The sequence below is a fragment of the Dromiciops gliroides genome, chromosome 4, assembly GCF_019393635.1.
Source record: "Dromiciops gliroides isolate mDroGli1 chromosome 4, mDroGli1.pri, whole genome shotgun sequence".
NCBI classification, from domain to species: domain Eukaryota; kingdom Metazoa; phylum Chordata; class Mammalia; order Microbiotheria; family Microbiotheriidae; genus Dromiciops; species Dromiciops gliroides.
This window is the reverse complement of record NC_057864.1, coordinates 71,526,519-71,553,352: the sequence shown is the minus strand read 5'-3', so window position 1 is coordinate 71,553,352 and position 26,834 is coordinate 71,526,519. Positions and strand designations below refer to the sequence as shown.

General features: G+C 35.4%; 2 protein-coding genes across 2 annotated transcripts in view; one reads left to right on the top strand and one right to left on the bottom strand.

The window, feature by feature from the left end:
* Nucleotides 1–26,834, bottom strand: part of RALGPS2 (Ral GEF with PH domain and SH3 binding motif 2) — a 240,984-nt gene that overhangs the window by 42,502 nt on the left and 171,648 nt on the right. Inside the window, 6 exon segments of the mRNA XM_044001135.1 lie at nt 504–599; nt 601–635; nt 4,172–4,216; nt 4,218–4,245; nt 9,787–9,877; nt 12,341–12,478. Of these exon segments, the coding sequence (XP_043857070.1) occupies nt 504–599; nt 601–635; nt 4,172–4,216; nt 4,218–4,245; nt 9,787–9,877; nt 12,341–12,478 (433 nt within the window).
* The window catches only part of ANGPTL1 (angiopoietin like 1), a 33,044-nt gene continuing 21,025 nt past the window's right edge, over nt 14,816–26,834 (top strand). Inside the window, exons 1-2 of the mRNA XM_044001134.1 lie at nt 14,816–15,209; nt 22,297–23,156. Coding sequence (XP_043857069.1) covers nt 22,334–23,156 — 823 coding nt within the window. The 5' untranslated portion in view covers nt 14,816–15,209; nt 22,297–22,333. The remainder of the gene's footprint in view (nt 15,210–22,296; nt 23,157–26,834) is intronic.

The following is a 26,834-nucleotide window of genomic DNA, read 5'->3' as shown; positions in this document are numbered from 1 at the left end:
CCAGATTCCCTTTTCCTTTAGCATTTAGCAATAAAACTGAAAATTCTTCAGCCTGAGATCATAATTTAAGATGATTTGTTTTGGTTGAGAAGGAAAATGACATGTATAAAATAGACATAACCCACAGGCTGAGATTTTTAAGAAAGCAAAATTGTAATTCATTAGGGAAATATTTGCTGTGATTTTATTTGTACCAGGTTATCTGCACAAGTCATTCCTTGTAAAGAAAGAATTAAAATTTTTACTGAATGTCTTTCTAAAAGAACTGTTTTTGAATTGAGACTACCTACCTCAAAATGTATGTGCATGTATCAGTAAGAAATTCTTTACCAAATTTAGGCTAACTGGGAAACTAAAAATTTTGGGCAAATTAAATTTCTGATGCAGAAATCAGGAATTTTGGTAATTCATGTGCAAGAAAACTAATGATCACTAAAATTTACAGAAAATAAGTCCAACTGACAAGCAATTTTAATTATCTGAATGTTTAAAAAAATGCTAACTTATAACCAAGGCTATGGCACTTCCTGTGTCCATGTGGTATCAGATTCCTGGGTGACGGAGGTGTCTGTGGTAGCAAGGCTCCTTCTGCTGCTATGTTTTTTCTTCACACCTTGTGGAGATGCTCCCCACTTCTGGACCTATGGTTTAGAGGAAAAAACAGCCATTTCCAAAGATGTGTCTTCATAACAACATTTCACAAGATAATATAATGATACTAGTGGGTTTCATAAAACATGTAAAGACTTTGGCTTAAAAAATAATGATTGTCAACTCCATTTTATTGATTAGGAGCTATAAAAGGTCTATCCTCTCAATCTGACCTTAAGCAGGTTTATGTCTACCATACATACATATGAGAAAACACAAAATACATACATTATAACACCATATTTTTAGAAGAAGGTAACAGCTAGTTGCGGGAATACAAATATTAAAAGCATAATTAGTAAATTCTGGGAGCTCCTTGTGCCTAATTTGCCACTTAGGTACTAGGTGTTCCACCTAGGACCATGGATAATAATGGGGATGGTTCATCCATCCATCCATCCATCCATCCATCCATCCATCCATCCATCCATCCATCCATCCATCCATCCATCCATCCATCCATCCGGGTCCATTAAAGTTTGCAAAGTGTGTTACACATTCACGCATGCCCTCATTTTATTTATTTATTTATTGTTTGCCTGTTTGTTTGTTTTGTGGGGCAATGGGAGTCAAGTGACTTGCCCAGGGTCACACAGCTAGTAAGTGTCAAGTGTCTGAGGCTGGATTTGAACTAAGGTATTCCTAAATCCAGGACTGGTGCTTTATCCACTGTGCCACCTAGCTGCCCCCACATGCCCTCATTTTAAAGCATAAGGAACTGTTAGTTTTCTTTTCCTTTATCACTCTTGGGTTGGCAAGTCAGAAAGAAAATAAAAACAGTCATTGGGTTTCTTTATTGACAATAATAAAAATAAAGTTCCTTTTTGTATTTTTTTTTATCCTTTCTGATCCTCACAACATTATGATATTGTTCTCATTTGCCAGAGTAGGAAATCATGGTTTAGGAAGTAAGATGCTTATTTAAGGTTGGACAACCTGGAAATGGTAGAGCTGGGATTAGAACTCAAATCAAAGGCTGTTCTGCACAGCCTGACTAACTTTCCTAGTCTCTGTCTGAAGCTTCTGCCTGAATAATGTGAGGGCTTATACAAGTTGGTCATAAAGTTAAAACATACTGCTGTTTAAGCGCAAGTGTAAAAGCAGAGTTTAATAGTGTCCAGCTGCCTGTCTCTCTCCTAAAGATCACTTTTTTAAAATTGGGAAGGTTGAAAAAAGTTTTAGAATGGCATTTTTTCCTTAAAATAGATACTTAGGACAGGCATGGTGATAGATGACTTTTAATCCTGGCTAGTAGGGAAGCTGAGGCTGGTGGACTGTTTGAACCGGGGAGTTCTAAGCTATAGTAGGCTAAATCAATCTGGTGTCCATACTAAGTCAGGCATCCATTTTTGTGAACCCCATGGACTAGCCCACATCAGAATGAGAACAAATCAAAGCACCTATTCAATCAGAAATGGATCAGGCCTATGAATAGCCAATGCACTTCAATCTAAGAGAGATAGGGTAACCAGTCTCAAACAAAAAAAACAAAAACAAAAACAAAAACAAAAAACTGATTGGTGGTATCATTGGAGAGTCAGTATTACCTAAATAAAAGTAGCTACATCAGAGCAATAAATGTTTAGATGGTGAGTAGACACTGCTCAAAAAGTTACTTTTGCTTGATGGAATAGTAGCATTGAACCTGAATTCAGGAAGACTTAAATCTGGCCTCAGACACTTAATAGTTGTGTTATCCTAGGCAAACACTTTACCTTGCTTTGCCTCAGTTTCCTCATCTGTAAAATGGGATAATATAGCATCTACCTTCCAGGTTTATTGCAAGGATAAATATCCTTAAAGGCTTTGCAATCCTTAAAGTGCTATATAAATGCTAGCTATTACTTAGATTCCAATATAAGTTAATGTTTGTTTTTTTCAATTATTGAAAGGACAAGATGAAAAACTAGCCATTATTATGAAAATAACTCAGACCTATTTACATTTCCATATCAAAAACTAACAGCTAGAAAAAGAAACACAACTATTCAAAATAATATGATGGCTACTAAAATGCAACAGTACATGCTTTGAAGTTATTATTACCTTTTTTTTTTTCTTTGGTGAGGCAATTGGGGTAAGTGACTTGCCCAAAGTCACACAGTAAGTGTTAAGTGTCTGAGTGGAATTTGAACTCAGGTCCTCCTGAATCCAGGGCTGGTGTTCTATCCACTGGCCACCTAGCTGCCCCATATTATTAACTTTTAAAAGGAGTAAGGCATAATACTTATTTTGTATAACTGTTATTTGTTGCATTTTACCTAAGCACATTAAAAAAACAACTGATGACCTAACCATAAGGTTGGGTTACTATGTTTCTTGGTCCAAGTACTAGCATTCAGTAGTTTACATCACAAGGTTTCCCAGGGAAATTTTCAGATTCTTCTGCTACCAAAGTGGCTTCATCGCCCTTCCTTTACTAATCATTTTCTCCTTCACTTATTGCTTCTAAAACTTTCTCCATCTTGAAATAGATACCTATGTTGTACTGGGGGAAAATGCTGGATTCTTGTCCAGCTTCTCACTATCCACCTGTATAATCCTGGGTGAGTACTCTAACTTCTCTGTATCTCGTTTTGTCATCAACAAAACTAGAGTCTCTAGAATGGTACTTCAGCAAACTAAGGGTGACATCCTTTTTACAGGTCTAATGTTGGAGAACGACAAACTAGAACAAATATTATTTTGTTTCTGAGAATAGATAGTGAATTAGCTTCAGAGTAAGGAAACCTGAACCCAAGGCTTGCCCATAATGAGCACTGGCTGTGTGATCAATGGAAGTTGCTCTTCAGGCTACTTTCTAAGATTAAGGTACAGAGTCCTTGTGGATCTGCATGGGCCAGGGGATTTCCTCACTAGGGAGTTCCCTACACCTCAATAAATCAAGAGGCCTTGAAACACAACAACAAAACCTTCCATATATATTTTTTTTTCTTTCTTTTTTTTTTTTTTGGCGGGGCAATGAGGGTTAAGTGACTTGCCCAGGGTCAAACAGCTAGTAAGTGTCAATTGTCCTGAGGCCAGATTTGAACTCAGGTACTCCTGATGTCCAGGGCCGGTGCTTTATCCACTGTGCCACCTAGCTGCCCCCATATATATTTTTTTTTTCTTTTTTTTTTTTTATGGGGGCAATGGGGGTTAAGTGACTTGCCCAGGGTCACACAGCCAGTAAGTGTCAAGTGTCTGAGGCCGGATTGGAAACTCAGGAACTCCTGAATCCAGGGCCGGTGCTTTATCCACTGCGCCACCTAGCTGGGGCGCCCCTCCCCCATATATATTTTAAGAAGAAAATTCTTCATACTAGGGCAGGAGTTTTCCCTTAGGGCTGCTTCAATAAGGAAATAGTAGGACCCATTTCCTCTCCAAGTAGAGTACTGAATATGGTTAAATTGGAAGAGTTTAGGGGGGATAAGAAACTCAAAACAATATGACAAACCAAACCTTATGTATTTTTTTTTTTTAGGAAAAAAAGATCATATCCTAACAAAAAAAAAATTAGGATATTCTGAGCAAATTGGACATTACCTACTAAATCTTCTCTGGAAGCAGCAGAACGTGGTGTGCTTTGTTCCTGGCTCTATCTTTAATGAAAGCCTATATTTAAAGAAGAAACCTACAAAATTCACATAATTACAAAGGACTTTAAAGATAAACATTTATGAGATAATTTTTTAGTGTTTCAGTTCGAAAGTTTTTTTTTACAAAATCATTTTTAACAATTTACTTCTCCAACTAAATTACACATACACACACGTGCCAAATCCTTAATTTTCTTGAGGACCAAAGTTAGGTTAACAGTTCTTAAAAGTGATCCTCTGAGAAAAAAAATGTCACCAGAAGAAAAAACATTATAAAAAAAAAAAAAAGTTTATAGAAAACATCATCAAAGGAAGGAAAATATCCTGCCTTGTATGGATGCTTGGCAGCTATTAAGGGCTGCCTATCAGGTCTCTTGTCTTTTTTGGCAGAGCAATGAGGGCCTAAGTGACTTGCCCAGGGCCACACAGCTAGTAAGGTCAAGTGTCTGAGGCTGGATTTGAACTCAAGTCCTCCTGAATCCAGGGCCAGTGCTGTATCCACTGCGCACCTAGCTGCCCCCCTCCCATGTCTTTTCATAGTGTTTAAATATGAGGCATTATTGATGCTTTTATTTTTGGAGAAAGTGGTCTGTAACTAAACCGTTTCAAGCTAGCTTTTGTCTTTTTTCAGTACTAGTTTCATTACTCTGTTTCAGTATATTAGGGCTCAGTTGAAAAAATCTTCCACCCAATATCTATATTTTAAATTTAGTTTAATAGAAGTTCCTAACAATTAAAAAGTGGCCTCAAGGTTTAGATTTTGGAGATTTTTGATAAATCCCACTATGTATTCAACAATTGGTCTCAGTTTAATGTGTATAGTCTGGAATTTCATAGAAGAAAATATTCTGATTAGTAAGTTTTTTCCCAAAAAATGAATTACAGGCAGCTAGCTAGGCACAGTGGATAGAGGCACTAGGCATGGAGTCAGGAGATCTGAGTTCAATTCTACCTCAGATACTTACAAGCTGTGTCACCCTGGGTAAGTCACTTAACCTGTTTGCCTCAGTTTCCTCAAATGTAAAAAGGAGATCAAAATAACACTTAGTTTCCAGGTTGATGTAAGGATAAAATGAGATAGTATGTGTAAACTGCTTAGCATAGTGCCTAGCACACAGAAGGTGCTATATAAGTGCTAACTATGATGATATTTATGCCATGAAATAACATCTTACCGAGGGATTTGTAGACTTTTCTTTCTTTTGTACCTTAAAGAATGAGACTGAAAATCATTTGTCTAGGATCAAAGGCAAGATGATTTACAGGGATTTTATGAAGTGGAAATCTTTAACAATTTGTGTTTCTATACTGTGCTGGTAAAAATGATATTCAGATATTAATTTTTTCTGATGTTCATGATTTTGAACATGAGGAAGCAAAAGATTCCTAGGTCGTTTGTCAATTATCAAAGAAAGATTAACTTGTATAAACTAGGGATATAAAGTATAGCTTATTATTTAAATGTCATCTAAAAATTTTAAAGCTGTATATGGAAAATGTCTCTTTAACAAGAATATTTGAATAACCATTTTACTATATTCTTTAACCAACCAATGCTAATAATAAAGAGTCAACAGTAACGATCACTGGCCCTATGACAGATTCCACACAGGACAGGTAAAGAACAGCCCTTCCTCATAATTGGTTCTAGATGGTTTTTATAATAGGGCTCTGGATTGTGGGCTGCATTAAAAGCATCCTTTTATTTCCAGGGAAAACAGACTATGGAAATAATTTTAAAATGCATTAAATATTTCTGTGCTTTAAGAAGAGAATGGATTAAGCATCATTTAATTTTTGTTCATAGAAGTTCTGAGTCCAGCTCTCTTATTTTAGAGATAAGGAAACTGAGGCCCAGAGCAATAAAGTGACTTTCCCAGGGTCACAGAGCTATCAAGTTTTTGAGGCAGGATATGAACCCAGGTATTCCCAAGTCTAAAACCTTCCACAATATATCATGATGCCTTTCACAGTTCATTAATGAACCTTGATTGCCCCATTTTCCTTGTGTGATAATGAGGTTTACAGGGCTGTCTGACTCCTGAATAAATGCCAGAGACTGCTAGGACTTTTGACTTTGTAGGTATACTTTTTATAAAGAATTTGTTTTCTTTCATCTCTTAGCTGTTGCTCCTTATTGATGTTAATGTGGAAAAAAATTGAGGCCATTTGCTGAGAGCTCCATTTCCTTTTCTCCTCATCTCAACATCACTTAGGTATCTTGGCCATCTATCTCCTCCCTTCTTCCATCTCACATGAAGATGTGCCCCTTCCTCTCAACAAGGCCAACCTCACTGTAAGTACTCTTTATCCCTCTTATATTCTCCAACAGATTATCTTCATGATCATCCCCACGCTAATCATCAATCTCTTACAAATACACCTTCATCTCTCCCATCCTTAAACCTCTTACACGATTCTACCATTCCTGCTAATTAACTTCATCTCTTTTTTCACCTCAGTTAGACTCCTTGAGAAAGTTCTTTACACTGTGACTCTACTTCCTCTTTTCTTATTTATTAAAAACTCTTCAATTTGGTTTCCAGTTTCACTATTCAACCCACCAATGATCTCTTAGTGGACAACTCTGCCCTGCAGCCTCATCCTCCTTGAATTCTCTGTCCAGTTGGAGACAATAATTTTCTCCTCCTGAATCCTCTCTCCTCCTTGGGTTTTCATGACACTGCTTACCATTGGTTCCTCCTGCTGCTGCCTGACTGATCCCTATTCCAATCCATCTTCTACTCAGTTGCCAGAGTGATTTTCCTAAGGTGCACTAAAGCCCCAATCAATAGACTCCAGTGCTTTCCCATTATCTCCAGGATTAACTAGAATGTCCTCTGTTTGGAATTTAATGGTCTTTGCAAACTAGCCCCATTTTCCTCTTTCAGTCTTCTCACACCTTACTACTCACTACTTAGCACTCACTTTATGGTTCAGTGACACAGACCTACTTTCTGTGGGGTTTTATTTTGGGGGGGGGGGAGGGTGTCCTACATATGATCATCCAACTTTGTGTTTTGCACTGGATGTCCTCTCTTCTTGGGGCACTTTCTCTTTTCACCTCTAGCTCTTAGGTTCCCTGGCTTCCTTGAAGCCTCAGCTCAAATCTTGACTTCTGCAGGCCTTTTCTAGTCTCCTCAAAGAAAGAAGGAAGGCAGATAATAAACATTTACTATGTGACACCGAGCTAAGTACTGGGGATACAAACACAAGCAAAAAGACAGTCCCTGACCTCAAGGATCTTACATTCTAATAGGGAAAGAAAACACATGGGAAAAGGGCAATGGGGGAAACAATGAAGGTACCTGATATAAGGGGGTGGTTTCCAAGGCTGGAAGCCAGGAACAGGAACCAAAGAGTAAAGAAGGCCAGCCTGGGTCCCTCCACCAAAAGGAGGCTCTCCAGGAGGAGCTCATCAATGAGAGAAGGGGACTAGCCTTAAGAGAGGGAAGGATGTTCTGGGTTAAAAAATGCCATAGTGGTGGTAGGATGTTCCAGGGAAAGGAGGCCCTAAGTGCTGAGGTAAGCTTCAGGATGAGAGTCAGAAACAGGGCCAGGAAGGAAACAAAGCTGCTGCTTGTGCCTTCCACTTAGAAAATGACTGTCATTTATTACACAAATATTTTGTCTATATCTAGTTATTGGCACGCGGTCTCACTGATTACAGTGTGAACACTCTGAAAGTAGGGAATGGTTTTTGCTCGTCTTTGTATCCCTGTGCACAATAAGTAATTCATATATGCTTGCTGACTTACTGATTCAGTGAATTTGCTGGGGGCATCTCCCTCTCACCCCCAATTAAAGGAGCTAAATTGATCATGCAAGTCAGTTTGTGAACTATACTGACTCAAGGCAGCACAGCATAGTGGATAGAGAAGTAGTGTTAAAGTCAGGCAAATTTAGGTTCATGCTCTACCTCTGACCCATCCTGGCTAACTCAGTACTTTCAGTGCTGTAGGCAACTCTCTTGATGGCTTTTAGCTGCAGAGAATGTTCCAACCTAGAAAGTCCCTCACCTGGAATTCCCTATACCAATGAAATTTTAATAAGTCTACTTCCTATATCCTTGGATGGTGATCTTTTTTGGAGTCAGACTTACTAATAACTACTTGTTATCCACTATTACTATTTCATTTGCTAGTTCATAATTTTAATAATGATTTCCTTTTTAGCAAAAGCAAAATTATGATTAATTAAAATCAACTGAATTCTATGTTACTGTATTGAGTAAAAATGAAATTCTTATCTTCTATATCTCTACAAATATTTTTTAAGAAATTAATGTCACTGTCGTACAGTTTTCAACAAAAAGTTTTCTTAAGCCAAATAACATAAACAAGTTTTCATGAGTTTTAGACCCATCATTTTTATCCCTTTCCTTTAATAAACCATAAAATCCTATGTTAGGCCATAAAAAGTAAGGATGCCAAATACCTTTCAAAATTTTGTGGAATTTTAAATACATTAAATTACTACAGACTATAGACAACAGTCATTTTAAGACTATGTATTACTGGTTACTTTCAAAACTTCGTTTTGTACTAAGGTTATTATAATTCATCTATATGTACATAAAATATACAGATATACACACACATATAAAATTTCACCCACAATGCTCTAAAAATCTTGAGGTAAATGAACACAGATGCCATTGATTATTACCATGTGAAGGCATGGCGTAAGAGATACATCTATGATTTTGTTGTTTTTGTGCTAATATTGATAAATAAGCTATCGTTTACATTTCTAATCGACTTAAAAAAATGAACCCTTTAGGACTGGAAAAGATATTTTACAGAAGACATACTATATAATTTTAAAGTCTGGGAACAACTGGTATCATAACACAGCAATGGAAACTTTTCTTGACACTGACAAACGAAATGAAGAGAAAAGGGAAGTCCCAAAAGATTGCTTCCTTTTTTAAACTGGCACTTATGATATATTACTACTAGCTGATAAGATGGACAATCAGGTTTTTTTGTAGAAAAAAGTATTTCTAACATTTAACTTAAAAGATCAGTTATATTTTCTCTTTGTAGGAAATTTTTCAATGAGATGGAGAATTTTTCAATGTGAAAATAATATGAGAAAAAAAAGCAGGCTAGATATTTTCTTAACCTAAGGTAGATATGGCAGTAATTCTCACCTTTCATTTTGAAGCATATAGAAAACATTATGTTTCAGCATCAGTAGTACCATGATGTATTTCAGCCATTTCTACTACTGATAGAACTGAATCATTGTTTTTCCTTCTTATTACACCAAAACGTATATTTTTATGTCATGTCAGTGCTTAAATCAACAACAAAAACAATAAATTATGATTGGCAATATTTTACACCATCTCAAAAATCTCAAGAGGTATAAAAGATTTTCTAATAAGGAATGGAGAACACTGTTATCTTAGTTTAATTTAATTAAGAAGGCAAAAGTAAATTTATGTAAAAGAAGGCAATCAATAGCAAGTTTGCTATTCTGAAGCAATATAAAAAAGCAGGAAGAAAAAATTAAAAGTTATACAGAGCATGCTTTTGAACACCAAACATACTTGTAATTATCATCTTCCACAAATTTTTGTAGTTCTTCTATATATTGAACGGAGTTCAGATATTTCTGGACATGAGGCAACATGGGAATATCTAGGAAAAATGAGATACTACCAATTATTTTATAAAAGTCCTTTAAAAGATAATCTTAGAAACATATCTAAAAATAAATTAAGATCTATGTCATCTCTAAATAGGAAATTTCAAAGCAAATGTTGTCTGGTATACTTGGAAAAACATAGAAATTTTACTTGGAGCAAAATATAACAAGAAGTCTGAATATGAAATATTGTTTACACAGGACAAAATTACAACTCTGTGTATATAACTAAAGACCATCTTTTGCCTTTGTTTTGAAAAGCAATTTAATCAAAGTCCTTCATATATAAAATGGAAACGTTTGGGGATTCAATCTATGGTTAAAATACTTAAACAGTATTTAAGTTTGCAACAGATACATTTAGAAAACTAAAACCTCCAATGCATCTTTAGAAGTGTGTATTTGTTGTATGATTTAAAAATTCTTCATACAAAATATGAAACTTTGAAGTACGGGCTGAATTTCCTATATAAAAGCTTAATACTACTTGCTGATTTACTGAAATACTACCTTTCGAATTACACATATTTATGTCAGTATGAAAAAAATCCAAGTGAAGATAAAAGCATCGCCCCTTTCAATAGAAGAGGTACATTATACCATAGTCTGGTATAATTGATATGAATCTTAGGTATAATTAATATTAATCTTAGGTAAAAACACAATATTATTTTCTCACTAATTAGGGAAAGGTACCCTTTAGAAAATATTTTGGCCATTGGTTAATAAAAAAAGCCTAAAACAACCATAAATCTTTGAAAACAAGGTGATAATTTTATGAAAAATTAGTCAAATTGCTAGCAATAAGTCATAAAATAAAAATACAAGGAACCTGATCTAGTGGTAATGTTCTTTCCATGTCACAGGGAATAATAACTTCATAAAAATTTTGGCTCATAATTTGACAATCTTTTTTCATTACAGTCTAAACAATTCAACACATTTATTTATACCTTTTAGACTCCTCTTTTAAAAGTCACTTCTCTTGCTGTCATAATAAATTGGGTAAGAGGAGAAAGTAGGACAAAAAGCTATAAAAAAAACCAATAGTCTGATCTCTGCTTTGAGGATAACCTGATTGCCAATTGGGAGATATAGGTATTTAACAACTAGCTAACATGCCATACTAAGCATGATTGGGACTAACTTAACACAACTAGTCAATGTCGATTCTCCTAATATCACATCTTTAGGTCAAGTTCCTTGAAGAAGCAGGCCAAGAGTTTTATAATACAGGCTATGAATGACTTTTGAGTAGTAGAACATTGGTAATAGATAAGCACGTCTGTTACGCCATAAACAATAGTAACTTTTAAGGGACATACAGCCAAGAGCTGAAACAGGTTTGCAAACACCAAGGGTTCTTAACCTTTCTTTGTGGCATGGATCCTTTTGGTAGTCTGTTTTTAAATGCATAGAATGAAATAATTTTAAAAAATCCCAATTATATTGAAATATAGTCATCAGAATATTTGAAAAAACAAATTTACAAACCCCAAGTGAAGAACACCTGATCTAAATAATGAATCAACCAGCAAATAAGCAACAACTCTCTCTTCGTTGGTTGACAGAATACAGTAAGAATTTTATGTAGTGTTTGTTAATAGCAGCTAAGCATATATATTAGTTAACTCATAGAATATAGCAATTATAGCATCACAGAATTTTAAAGTTGCAAAGGACACTTGGATGTCATTTAGTCCAACCTGTGTCCCCCCAAAAGAATGCCCACTAAGAGCTGGCCATTCAACCTTTGATTGAAGACCTCCTATGAAGGAAAACCCACTATTTACTGAGGAAGCCCATTCCATTTTTGGACATTTTTCATCGTTAGGAAGTTTTTCCTTACATCACCCCTCAACCACTCATTTACAATATCCATTCAGTGCTCCTAGTACTACTGTCTGGCACTAAACAAAAACACGTCTAATCTTCCTTTCACACAATATCAAATTCCCTTTGGGGGCGGGGGGGAGGCAGAGAAGGAGTTGAGTGTTCTCTCCTTCAGGCTAAACATTCCCAGCTTATTCAATGATGCTCATACGGCACAGACTCCAGGTCCTTTACAATTCTGTCTGGATGCCGTGGGTCTTTCTACAGCTTATTACTAATGTCCTTTCTAAGATGTGGTGCTCAGATCTGAAAACAACACTCCAGATACAAGTCCAGCTCAGGCAGAGAAATGTAGGACTAACCCACCCCCTTATTCTTATAAGGAGTGTCTCTCTTAGTGTAGGCCAGGGTTGCATTAGCTTTTAAATCATAATCATTTTCAGATAAACTGTTCAAGGTTCATCTGAAAATCTGATAAGCGTGCCATATATGTCTTTGTAAGTCACTGAAAAAAGTTAGCAGAGACGTCAATCATAGAACCAAGGGGGCACTTGCAGATCACAAAGTCACATGTTCTATAATTTCACCAACTTCAATAATGCAAAAAGTAACCAAAAACCTACCATATTCACAAGACTGCTGTAAATCAGAGATTATTCGAAGGATGTTATTCATTAAATTTGATCTCTGCTCATTTTCTAGAATGCTGCCAGTTGATGGATATGCAGAATCAATATAAGTCAGATCTGACAGATAGATGCCTGAAACAAAATAAGGTTACAATAAGTTAATTTCCTTACTTACAATGACAAACAGAATTTAAAAAATGCAATTTAAAAGTTTTAGGTGGTTTTGCTCTTCAAACTTTTCCATATTTAGAACATAGCATCATTAATACTCTGGTGGCAGGGGCAGTTAGGTGGTGCAGTGGATAGAGCACCAGCCCTGGATTCAGGGGGACCTGAGTTCAAATTCGGACTCAGACACTTGACACTTACTAGCTGTGTGACCCTGACTTAACCCTCATTGCCCCGCAAAAAAGAAAAAAAAAAAGAAAAAAAAAGAATATAAGCTCTTAGCAGGAAACATACTTTATTTTTGTATTTCTGTGTTAAAAAACCAAAAAATAAATTCCTTGACAGTAGGGACAATGTTCACATTTTCATCTTGTATACTCAGTACCTGACACTAAACAAATGCTAAATGAATTTGAATTGCTGATCAAGGGTCAAAACGAATAGAATTGGTTATATTATACAGGTGTTCATAAAAGGGTAAAGTGAAACAGTTATGAGACATTCCATGTGGCTTAAATTGTGCTCTGAAGGATAAGTATGAATTAAATATGTGGAAAAAAGTGCCATGCTTGGTGAGAGGTACAGGATAAGTCTTTGAGTTGAGCCTGATTAAAAAAAAGTATTTTGGATTTCAAGTCTTATTGAATAAAGAGTGGTTTGGATACGGAGTCAGGGAGAGCTGGGTTCAAACCTTGCCTCAGATACCTTTCTGTGAAACACCGGGTAAGTTATATAACCTCTCTTAGTCTTAGTTTCCTCATCTATAAAATGGGGATAATTAACAGCAACTACCTCACAGGGCTATAAGGACTAAATGAGATAATAAAAGTAAAGTGCTCTGAAAAGCTTAAAGAGCTACCTAAATGCTAGCTATTATTATTATTAATAATAATAAAACCCTATGAATTAAGTGATTTCATCATTCCTATTTTCTAGATAATATAAATCCCTAAGTTTTAAAGTGATCTGTCCAGAGTCATAAAACTAGTAAGAGGAAGGAGTAGGGAAAACAGCATGAAAAGGTACAAAGTTCTAGGAAGTGTGGGAGATGAGAGTGCAGATTTTAAAGGAAAATTTGCAGAATTAAAAAAAAAAAAAGGGCACCCATTGTATTGATGCCTAACCCTAACCCTAATTGTAAATGTTATTAAAAAAAAAACAAACCACCACACACACACAAACAACCCACAGACATTTCTGGAGATATTCTTCCCTTTACTTTGTTGTTGGTTTTTTTTTTTTAGTGAGGCAATTGGGGTTAAGTGACTTTCCCAGGGTCACACCGGATTTGAACTCAGGTACTCCTGACTCCAGGGCCGGTGCTCTATCCACTGCGCCACCTAGCTGCCCCTTCCCTTTACTTTGTAACAAAGAAAAAGTGAAGGAAAAACAACAGCAAAAATAAAACAAAACCCATGAATTCAGTGACCCTCTGCCTCCCCAGTGACTCCCCAGGCCTCTCTGCCTTAAGGAGGGAAGTGTGTTTCATTATCTGGTCTCCACATGGTCAGGGACCATTACTGTTGTTGTTTTCCCAGTTACTCAAGACTTCAGCTTCCTTTAGTGACCCTTCCACATTCACTGTTCAAGCCCTAATTCTTCCAAGAAAGAAACGGAGGCCCTATTGTCTATTAATAAGGTGTCTGGCTAAACTAAAGCAAAATTTCATAGTGGGAAGTAAAGTATACAGATTATTAACTTCAAGCAATGAAGTTAATATTCAAAAGAGTATTAGATTTCTGAAGGAATTTCATTTGTGTATGTAGATTATGATATCTAACATAATGTAATGTTAAGCAACACTATATAGATGTATTACTGTTACAAAAACATTAAAATTCTTAATAAATATAGTAACTGCTAGACTATTAAGCAAATCATAAACTATCGATTCTTTCTGGGTTGCCTATCAATGTCTGGCCTTCATTCTCCGCTAAAAACGCAAGCTTATTAGTCTGAAAGAATCTTTCTTCTATATGGAGTCGAGTATTGTAACATTTGTTTCAGGGCTTCACTTAAAATGACATCTTTAGCTGGTGGACTAGAATGTTTGTTTTGTAACTGCTCACTGAACTATTCCAGTCTGTGTCCAGATGGTGCCCTTCCTTCAACCTGCACACAATCTCCCCTTGTTCAAAGCTTTTTCAGCCTCCTACTGTCTCTCTCCTGTGTCCCCTCCCCTCACACTCTTTATTTTTAAGGCCACTGGGAGGAAATCCTAAGGAGAAGATTTTTTTTCCCCTACTCTCCAGTAACTTCTTGGTGATGTAATATGTGGGCTGAACTTCCAAAGCTGGGAGAGCAAGAGAGAAAGAAACAGGGGAAAGAAACACTAGTCAAGGGTACTATATACACAATCTGGGTCAGCTGCAGCCGGTTACTACTGCATTTTTGCATGAAGCAGACACAGGAGCGCCACAATACTTTCTCTGCTGGAATAAAGACATCCCACACATGGAAATTTATGCTGTGCTATCTAAAATTATATAGCCTGGTTTTCTGATTCAATTAATCTACATAAAGCTAGAGGGAGAAGCTCTTTAAAGAATCCTGGATCTAACAGTTCAAATAAAAAAATGCAGTTGCTACTAGAATCACAGATGAACAAATGCCTACATGGACAACTTATACTTTAAAGCAAGATATAAAGGCAGCAAATTTGTCTCTGGATTCACTCTACTCAGCAAACAATAAGGTACTTTACCCCCCTATTTTCATTGATTAAGAAATGATTAGTTTGTATGTTGATAGACATGTTTGGTTTAATGAGTACATATTATTTGCAGTATGATTATTTTTCATTTTCATAGAATTCCAAAAATTTACAGTAAACAACAAAGAACATAGAAACCGAGCAGTCCATAATTTATTTAATCTTACTTATGGATCAGTGGAAACAGTTTGAAATAATATATTACATGCTGTTCAAGCAATTCATATAGTTTCATCACTGAGATAATTAAACTTGATTTCTGTTAATTATTAAGAATAAAAACTTCCATGAAAGGCAGAAGATTTGTAATTCAGAACATAACATTTTTGTGTTAACAAGAAGTCTGAAAATAATCTTATCTGGCTTCAGATTAAATACATTTGGTTAAAATTAAAGTTTGTAGCCAGATGAAAAATTAGCTGATAAGAAAAACAAAACAATTATTATAATCTTTTATTCAAGAGGACTTTATGTGCTAAAGGTTTTTGTCTATGTGCATAGCACATAGTAATTTACCAAAGTGTATCTACAAAACAGCAAGGTGTGACAAATTAAGAAAATAAGCAAGGAAGAGTAAAGCATGGAACAAAAGACTGAATTGATGAAACATTTCATAGACAGTGCACTTTAAAGCTGTGGTATAACTTAATACAACAAGATTTTCTAGGTAAATCAAATGGGATAAAACAATTTATCTTTAGGAAGTCAAAACTAGGAAAAATATCAGTACAGTTTAAAAGGTCTTGCAAATTTCAATTATAACAACTGTTTTCGGATGAGTCAGCTGAAACTGTTACAGCTGGGACTGCCATGAAAAAGCATACAGGGATTTAGGATAGACAAAACTAAAGCCCTTGCTACAGATGAATGGTGGCTTCGAGGAAAGTCAAGTAAGGAATAATGTGACAGAAATATTCTGGAGGCAGACAGCAATGACACCATACAATAATAATCCACAAGTCTTAGGAGGGAGGGAGGGAGAAAGGAAAAGAGGGAAAGATAGAGAATATGGGTGATTCAAACGCTTTCTGTTTCCTAGCCTCCTGTCTAGTGATAAAAACAGAACAAATGCTCCAAAGAAAAGACTGCAGCTACAACCTCGGACAGGCGGCACATTGGGAGATTACAGTTGGGCACATGGGCTTTCTCATTACCACACACATTAAAGCTTCCTCATTGCATTCTTGGGTTTCCTTCAATATATTTAAGTGATACATATTCCATTTCTCTTTAAGCTTTTACAAAAACAATGGAATAACACATTCATTTATTATCAATAAGTAATGAGTTATCATTTTACATAAATTTAGGTGTTTGATTTTGCAAGCCCCCAAATTCTCAATAGTAGATTAATAAAATCACCTTAATAACTAAAACTTTAAAATCTGGCTTTCATATAATTCCATTAACGAACCAATATTTATTGACTGACTAAACTGCAAGGAACTTATTAATGCTTTAGCTACAGACTCTACAAGGCATTCTCAAATTAATGGATTTGAAATAACAGGAATTTCATTAGTCTGTTGTCATTAAAATGAGGACATCATTATGACTGTCTACAGCATTATTTTTAGTTAAGTTTGTAATTTTAAAAATGAAGTATATTTCTTTCTCAAACCTGCCATTCATACTTATTCTCCTGTTTTTCACCCAGACGTGAAACTTCAACATCATCTGATTTCTTTCATGCTTATTTGCATCCAAACAATTGATCTGTCTTGTAAATTCCCTGCCTTTTTATTTTTACTGTTACTCCCCTAGTTCAAGGCTCATTATTTTAAGATTATTATAAAAGTTTCCTAATTGGTCTTGCTTCTAATTTCTCCATCCCAATTTAATCCATACAAGAACACCTGTGTAATTTTTCTAACACATTTCTGATCACAACTGTCCTGTTCAAAAACCTTCAATGGTTCCCCACTGCCTAATGAAGAAGGTCCGAATTCCTTAGCTTGATATCCTTAGATTCTAATAATCTGGTTCCAATTTATCTTTTCCATCTTGTTTCGAAATACGTCACTTTATGTACACTGTAGTGCAGTTAAACAGGATTTATTATTCTCAGAATAAGTCTTGCCTTTTCATATCTCCATCCCTCTGCTCCCACTGATCCTTATGCCTGGAATGTTCTTCCTGTTGAAATCCAAATCTTTTCCATCTGTTGACACTCAACCAAGTTAACATCTCCTCCATGAAGCCTTCCCTGATCTTCCCCACCTGGAAGTAATCTCACTCTTTGGCTCTCACATAGCACTTCGAAATACTTCTATGTAGATATATTCGAATTTACATTATAAGTATTTGTGTATCTATTCCCCAACCAACAACACTGTGTGCCTTTCTTAAGGCCAGAGACAGTACTTGTCTTTTTAAGCCAAGCATCTAAGCACAGTGTCTTGCAGGCACTCAATAAATGTTGAAGTTGACTGTAAAACCTGTCTCTGACAGGCAAGTGCATATCCTTTGTTTGGACATCTTTAATTATCAATGCAGCATAATTAACTTTATTTGATAGAGATTCTTTATGTCCTAACAGATTTTAAATCCAGGATAATATTTTTTATCTCACTTACACCTCTCCAACTGCAAATTGGTCCCACACCCTTGTACTTGGTTATCAGTAGAAACCCAATTATTCAGATTGCTCTTATTTACTATCTGAAAGGGAGTAAGTTCTGATTTGTATTTCCTCTCCGCACCAGCCAGTAGTGTTGTAAATCAGCAGACAAATATTAGCAATAAAATCAGCCCAGTGCATGGAAGGAATTGTTTTTTTTTTTTAAACAAAACAACCATGTACAGATGTGGATTTAAATGTAAGTATATTGTAACTAATTTATAACATTCTCCTGGGGCTTAGGAAAATTTTAACATATACAAAAAAATTTTATGAAGGTAAACATAGATTTATGGGGTCCTTGACTTTTAATACTGAACATATGATGGATAAAATATTAAATGAGGGAATAGTCTTTTAGTGAAAAATTGTAACAGTGTAGACGTATTTTTAAACCAGGGTCTTTACCTGTCAAGACCTGAATTTAGTATTTAAGAAATCTATTTTTTTTCCCTGTCAAAAGTAAAATGACGTAATAGTCCACAAACATAAAAAAATGTGGTCCCTGTTCTGCTTTAGGTGTCAGTGAGGTCATTACTTTTTAAAGGAAAAAAATAATCTCAATTTAGGCTTGGGCAGGGTAAAATATACTTTTAACTTAAATCTAAAAAAGGGATTAAAAATTTATCTCTCCTAAAAGAAGTAAATTATTCTGACATTAAGTCTTCAGTTCTCTCCCTGATTTGTGTGGTAGCACAAGTGATTTTTCACATCATTTGGGTTGGTTTATGGCCACAGGGTAACCTAATAACGAACTTTATAAAAATAGAAAACATATTTGGGATGTCATTTGGTTTTGTTTTTAATATAAAGTAATCTGATTTCTGAAAATCCTAAAATATAAAAACAGACTAGAGGCACAGCTAAGTTTTAGATAAAAATGATCTTAGTAGTCTATAAAACTCACGTCAGAGATGACAGAGTAGATATCTAAGAAAGAGGATGCTTATAACATGTTATTTAATTTTGAAGCTCCATGGCAATTTAGAGAATAGCTCCTTGATTTGCTTAGTAGACAAATTAGATTCAGTCTGGGTCCCAAAAGGAAGTTTTCATGTTGTTAGTGTGATGAAATTAGCAGATTATAACATTAAATAAATTAGGCATATTACAACATTTCTTCCATATAATCAACTGGGATGCTGATTATTTGCATTTTGGTTTGCTGCACTGAGATCTATACTGGCAGTCCATGACCAAGTGTTCAGTAACATGGACTTAAATGTAAACGGAAAGCTTCTCTTCAGATTTCTTGTAGATTTGCAATAGTAATTTTCACAAAGAATTGCTTAACTTAAAAAACAAAACCCCAATCAAACAAACAAACAAAAACAGCCAGAATTCCCTAACTGGAGAGGGATTGTGGTATAGTGGAAAATGACTGTTCAAGGAGTCAGGAGATTCCAGGCCTAGCTCCTCTCCTTACTAGCTGTGTAACCAAGTAATAAGCTCAATGATCTTGAGATTCCTCACTGTAAAATGGGGACAAGAGTTGTAACCACTCATTTCACAGGCCCAAACGAGATCATGTATGTGCAAACTTTTTAAACTTTAAAGCACTATGTAAACACGGGTCGTAACTATTTATGACAGAAAGCAAAATACTTTATGTCTTCTTATGCCTTGAAAAAATATTCACATCCATGCGTATTTCAGGTTTTTAGTCAATGAGAGGACACTTTAGTAGAGACAAGTCAACAAAAGCTTTAACAAATGCTTTGCTAATACCAGAAAACAAATGAGAGTTTAAAATTCCAATGGAAAAGTCAAGGCCTTTTCATTTTGTTTAAGTAATTGCCAGTACTTTTTAAAATATAGTTTTTGTTTCTTTTCAGTATTATCTTCCTGAAAACTTAATCCAACTTTATCTATAGTACTCTCTCAATTACTGTGTTAACTCCTCTATCTCTGGAGAAACAGACAAAAAAATTGTCTGGATCACAAGAAAACTAATCCTATGGTCTTGACTCTATTGCTTGCCTCTGGTGCTTCCTGTGTGACTTTGGGTAAGTCACAGCCTTCTTTGGGGGATGGGGGAGAGCAGTTTCCTCATCTTTAAAATGAAGGGATGGGACTTGGTTGCCTCTAAGATGCTTTCGAACTCCAAATCTATGATCTTTGGCCGATTTTAGGGTATTCTGTGTTCAAATGAATTTTTTCTTGAGTAGCCTTCTGCCTTGCAGCACTGTTCAAACTAGAGTTTGTAACATTTTTGTCTATTAGTTATGTAAACCTTATAGGTGGAATAAGGACCCTAAGAAAGTACTGGATTTACTACTATTTGCTTTGGGTTCTACAAACAATTTATTACTTCAATACAGAATTGTAAGATAAAAAGAGCGAATGCTTAGCAATGGAAACAAAACCTTACAAGAATGACCCAATGATATTCCTTCTTGATAGTGAAAGAACGAAGAAGAAATAAACATTAACTAGGAAAAAAGTTTTGAGAGTCCTCTGGAATTTCAACATACTGAGTCTCTCAGTGATGGTGATTCTATCTGTTGAATGTAGGATCCACCTGGCTCAAAAAATAAAAACCTTCAATGTCAATCTTCCACAATAATAATACTGTCAACAATAACTAAGAATAGATAAATGACCAGTATTCATTCTCCTTTCCTGTAATTTGGAAGTAGAGCTAATAGAGAAGGACATGTGTTTCTCCACTGCAGTGGTTCCTCAAGCATAAAGGTAAAGAAAGAAGGCACAGTGGTGGGGTTTTGTTGCTAAAGGTTTAGGGATATATGTATATATATGTATATATATATATATACACACACACAATATATGTGTATACACAATGATAGAAGAACTGATATCCAGGCACACTTAGGAGTAGTTTAAGATTACACTATTTTAACCAACAACAAGTAATGACAAGTTCCTGGTTAAAAAACACACAGGCATACATACCATAGATATGCATAAATACATACATGTATGTATGTGCAGTGTGTGCGTATGTATGTATGTATGTATGTAAATTGAAAATGAAAACAAAGCCTTTTGGAGTTCAGCATTAGTGGAAGGGAGGGGAACAAAAGCAAAAGAAACTTCCCAAATTATATTGTTCAGGTTAACGGATGAAAAAAAATTGGTATGGTCTAATCTAAAGGAAAATGGGACATTTCACAGAGAATGTATTCCCAGGATTCCTTGGTCTAGAGTAGAAGGACATTACTAAGCATGACCTTTCTTGTGACATTGGCTCCAATTTTTTTTTTTCCAGCCACCAAATATCAGCTTGATTTCCAGTTCCAATTTTTAGATTGTTCAATCCTAGGATTCTCCTTCAAATGATCTGTGGCTGGGTTTCTAGTCAATCTTTCCAGAATAGTCAGATCTTCTAGAGCTATGTTCTTCGGGAATGGCCTTTTAGAACCCATTCATTTCCAGGACACAATACAACATACGAGGAGGACTTTAGTGGAGGTTATGATATTGCTAAAGAATAACCAGTTGTGACTGTACACTGTATCTTGTTTTCAGTTTTCTATATTTTATAGAAATCTGTGAATATCAGATTTTTTAGAAAACATACTTTCTAGTTTTTCATACTAGATAAGAATAACCTATGTTAGAAGATAGAGAATAACTCATCACCAGAAGGCACACAAATTTTGTCCCAGCAATTTACAAATAGAATCTACTGTAGTATAATGAGTTTGTGATGCACCTAGGTCACAGAGGTCCTCTATCAGTGAAATCATGGATCCTTCAATTACCAAAGGAAAGGGGAGAAAAAGTCTAAATTCTGCTGAAAAGAACAGCAGAATTTCTCAATACTGTGCTAACATTTCATCATATCATGACTACAGCAAAAAGTAAGTTAAATTGTATTTCTCCTTCCTTTCAATAGAAAAGACATGCTCAAAAATTCACGTCTTAGATTTTTGAAATATCCTCATAAGCCTCTTTAATTTAGCTGTCAGTTTCTTTAATAGGCAACAGTTTTCAAAGAAGGACCACAAGTACAAAGCTAAAGCATCAGGTGAACAATAATAATAATCTATCAGGCAAATACTAACATAAAAGTTGACTAGATGCCAAAAACATAAAAACTGACTTATTTGGCTGACAGTTTAGTGTTAGGAAGGTTTCCATTTTAAGAATGCTTTAATTATACCACATCTAAGAAAAACTGGGCATCATTTCATAGTGCTAAGTGTTGACAAATTTGTCAGAAAAGCCTTTTCAAAGGTGGTGAGCTGATAGAGTTACTCTTAAAACCTGTTTTGTAAGAATTACAAATTAATATTGTTTATGGGGAACTTTAAGAAGCCAAGAAAAGGTAATTTTGGCTAGGAAGATAAGAGTTGTAGTTATATTTTTCTTATCGATAAATCTTCATTTTCTCCCTAGCAGACTTTTTTATATTTACAGACCTCAAAAATGGATTCATATTAATTATTTTTACTTTTCTCCCCCCCCCCCCGCGTTGATTAGTTTTTCAAAAGACATCACTACACAACCTCATTTCAAAATGAAGGCTTTTATCTGGACTCTAGGTGTGCTATTCTTCTTATTAACACCCACTGGACAATGCACAGGAGGACAGTCCAAAACCAAAAAAATAACCCAGCGGAGGTACCCTCGTGCGGCAGATGGTAGAGAGGAAGGAAAGAAATGTGGTTATACATTCCTGGTACCCGAACAAAAAATAACAGGGCCAATTTGTGTCAACACCAAAGGGCAAGATGCAGGCAACATAAAAGACATGATCACGAGGATGGACATAGAGAACCTGAAGGATGTACTCTCCAAGCAGAAGCGGGAGATAGACATCTTGCAATTGGTGGTAGACGTAGATGGAAATATTGTGAATGAGGTAAAGCTGCTGAGAAAAGAAAGCCGTAACATGAACTCCCGAGTCACTCAACTCTATATGCAACTCTTGCATGAGATTATTCGTAAGAGGGATAATTCACTTGAGCTTTCCCAACTGGAAAACAAAATCCTCAATATCACAACAGAAATGTTGAAGATGGCAACAAGGTACAGGGAGCTAGAGGTGAAATATGCTTCTCTGACTGATCTTGTAAATAATCAATCGGTGATGATCACTTTGTTGGAGGAGCAGTGCCTGCGGATATTTTCCAGACAGGACACCCACGTATCTCCTCCTCTTGTTCAGGTGGTGCCACAGCATATTCCTAACAGCCAACAGTACACTCCTGGTTTGTTGGGAGGTAATGAGATTCAGAGAGATCCAAGTTATCCTAGAGATCTAAGGCCACCACCTGATCCTGCAACTTCTCCCACCAAAAGTCCATTCAAGATACCGCCAGTAACATTCATCAATGAAGGTGAGTGAGTTACCCAATCACCATTAGTAAAGGTTTTATATGGTTTACAGTATAAGGATGTACATCACAAAGGCAGAAAAATACCTTAATCCTCATTATGATTTCACTATTTTTATTGCTATAACATATTTTGCAGTAGGTGTTGTCAAAGCCAGGAATATTTGAATTCAGTTTACAAAACTTCTCAGGACATCCCCCACCCTCCAACCTCTTTAAGATTAAATGTTGCAGAGAAGGTATGAATCTGCTCTGGCAGAAGAAGATCCCCACCAAGCACACTTGACACCAGTGAAATTTCAGGTCTGACCCAAAAAACAAAAACAAAGAACAACAGATGAATACTTGTCTATTTTGAATAGCAATAGCAAATTGGTACATAACACCCCCACCCCCACCCCGCCTTAATCTTTACAGTTGAAGCTACTGCTGTCAATTCTGGATAACTTCCACAAGCTGCTTTTTTCAGTCCTTGCTTTTGAGACACAGAGAATTGCTGGAAATAGTCACACAACTAGTTATGGTGACAGTCCATTATTTTCATATTCTCTAACTTTAACCAGGACCCTCTGTACTTTTCTTTTAATGATTACCTAACACGTCATTCCACAAAAGATTATTTTAAACTGTCTTTATTCTTTTTTTTTCCCCCCCGGTAAGGCAATTGGGGTTAAGTGACTTGCCCAGGGTCACACAGCTAGTAAGTGTTAAGTGTCTGAGGCCGGATTTGAACTCAGGTACTCCTGACTCCAGGGCCGGTGCTCTATCCACTGCGCCACCTAGCTGCCCCTGTCTTTATTCTTTTTAAGTCTCCATTTCCCACATGTCTCCTATCCTCACCCCAAGACTTTGAGTCCAACTTTACTGAAGAGACAGTAAGACAGACTACTGGACTGGGTACTAAAAGATCTGAGTCTGTGGCTACTGGGGTGATCTTAGGCAAATAAATCAATTTTTTTTGGCCTAAATTTCCTCTTTTATAATAAAATGGAAATAATATTTTTAATAACTTCAAAGAACTGTTAAGATTAAGATTCATGTCAAGGTGCTTTGAAATTGTAAAATATTAATATAAACGGTTGCTTTACTGTCATTTACTATGATTTAGCATCTCATTCATGAGTTTTCCTAGCTTTCCACTTCACTTCTAAGTCTTGTGTGTACACCAACCTGTTTTGTTCCTACTGTGCCCTACCTCCTTTTCAAGGTTAACCTTCCTATAGGCACTTTTATTAGTATGAAAACTCTTGGGAGTAGGGATTGTTTTATTTTTTGCAGTGATTATCACATAGTAGGCTTGTTGATTGATCAATCCAACCCTCTGGAATGATCAGGGCTCGGTGAATGACAGCAGGTCCTTTGCTCTTCTTTTTAGTTTCTCTCTCTGTGAGAAATCTTATGAATTCCTGTTATTTCAATAATAACTTGATTTGCATGATTTCTCAAATTAACTCAATTTACATATAGTGCTTTAAAGTTGTATACTTCATTTCATTAGATCTTTACAACAATTTGATGAGGATAAGTGACTAGACCATGATCAGGAAGCATTGGTGGAAGGGTCTTGTAACGATTGGAATAACGCCACCTGCTGGAGACTTACTGTAGAAGAGTTCTGCCCATGAAGCGAAGGTCTTTGAGGGCAAGACCAGGAGTCCTTTCTTTGGAGTCAGGAAGTGACGCGGGCTAGTGGGAGGAGGAAGGAAGAGACTGGCGCTCGCTCTGACGCTCTTCTTTCCTCTGGACTCTGGTGGAGAGCGGAGCTAGAAATGTGCTCTCCCTTTAATAGATAGGAATCTAGGCCTTTCTCTCTCTTTACCAAATTCTTATTCTCCTTAATAAATGCTTAAAAGTCTAACTCTTGCTAAAGCTTATAATTTATTGGCGACCACTCATTAGATATTTTAGACAGTTTAGCTAGAATTTTAGCCCTTAACAGTCTCAATGCCCAATGATTCATAATTTAATCATAAAATAAAAAAATTAAATTAAAATAGAAGGAAAATACCCTAATTTTTAGAAAAAGTAAATTTTGCTTTCAAGTATCTCATTCTAATAACATTATGGCCTATTTCTCTAGGTTGTTGCAATACAACAACTACCCAAGCATAGACAAATATGAAAGAAAAGGAAAGCTAATGACTGTATGGCTTTTTCTGAAAATCTGGTACAGGTTTCTCACAATCCAACAACTCTAACCATTTCTTCCAATATACAGGAATGTTAACTTTTAATTGCATTGTTTTGTTTTTTAACCTTTTTGCATCTAATGGACCCTTTTCCCGAATGTTTTTAAATAGGATCACAAAGGAAACTAATTATATGAAATACAGTGATGAAAATATTAAAAATAAGTTCAAGGACCCCAGGTTAAGAATTCTTTGAGCTTTATTAGGTCCCAGAGAAAATATTTAGTGAAATGCGAACAGCTAGTGGAATTAACAGCAATCACGCTTTGAGGTCCCGTTTGGCTTTACATCTACGATGCTAAACTCAAGATTATATTTATTCATGAATCCTTCTTAGTGTGTACACATGTACATCAAAATGAACAAGATGAGTTAAATAATAGATAGGGTAGGATCAATCTTTGTACATTAAAAACAGCACTCATTGTTCTTTATCATTCTATACTAAATAGCCATTTGGTCTTAGGTTTAATTTTTATATTTTTAGGGCAAAGAACAGTTTCTTTCTAAACATATTCTATTCTTAACTTAATTATTTTTCTGTTTTTATTAGGTATTAAGAAAGCAGAAATTATTATAAATAGAGCTTAACATAACTGTAATCAGACACTACCCACTTGTGCATCACATAGTGTGTTTATTACTGAGGAATTATACAATTCAGGTAGAATGTTAATTTTTAAAATATAAAGAGATTCAGTAGTCAATCCATAATAGGATGTTCAATATTTCAAATAGTGCTCTAACCTTATGAGCCAAACTATAAGCTTCTGAGCATTCACATAATCATTTTTTAAAAAAGAAAAACTTTGACCAAATTAGAGTTACTTGAATTTGTCAAATTCACAATGATCAGAAAACATATTGTCTGTGTAAGATGCTCTACCAAAAGAGAAACTGAGGAACTCCCTCTTGTTTAAAAATATCAAAATCTTTTCCTTCTCCTACAAATATTAGCTATTTTAGGCCTAGTTTCAAATTTGTTTTTGTTTTGCTTTCCATGAAGACTTTAATATAGAAGTTATGCAATTTAATTTGATTTTAAGTTATTAAAAGAGGAAGCTTTAATACAATATGAATTCTACATTTAAAAGGAAAACTTGTTTATCAAGTGAATGTAAAATCTACATAAGACTTAAAATTTAAACATAAAGTACTCTAAAATGTCTTGGTTTAGGTTTAAGAATTTGAACAGCTTAATAAAGTTAATATGGCCTGATGTGGTACCTTATCTGCAATTATTTCACAATAAGTTACAAGTAGCACAACAGATACAATTCAAAAACCTTAGAATGAAATGAGTATATTCAGAAGAGGGAAAGAGAATATTCTAATATAGTACATTATTAGAGGAATTACAGCACATTGTAGTTGAGGAAGCAATAAATAACTTTCTATAAAATAATTTTTTCAGTCATTCAGATGGATAAAGTCAATTGAAGATGTCTTTGAGACTTGCTCATTCAGGATTAAGCCTATAGTTCTCTCTAAA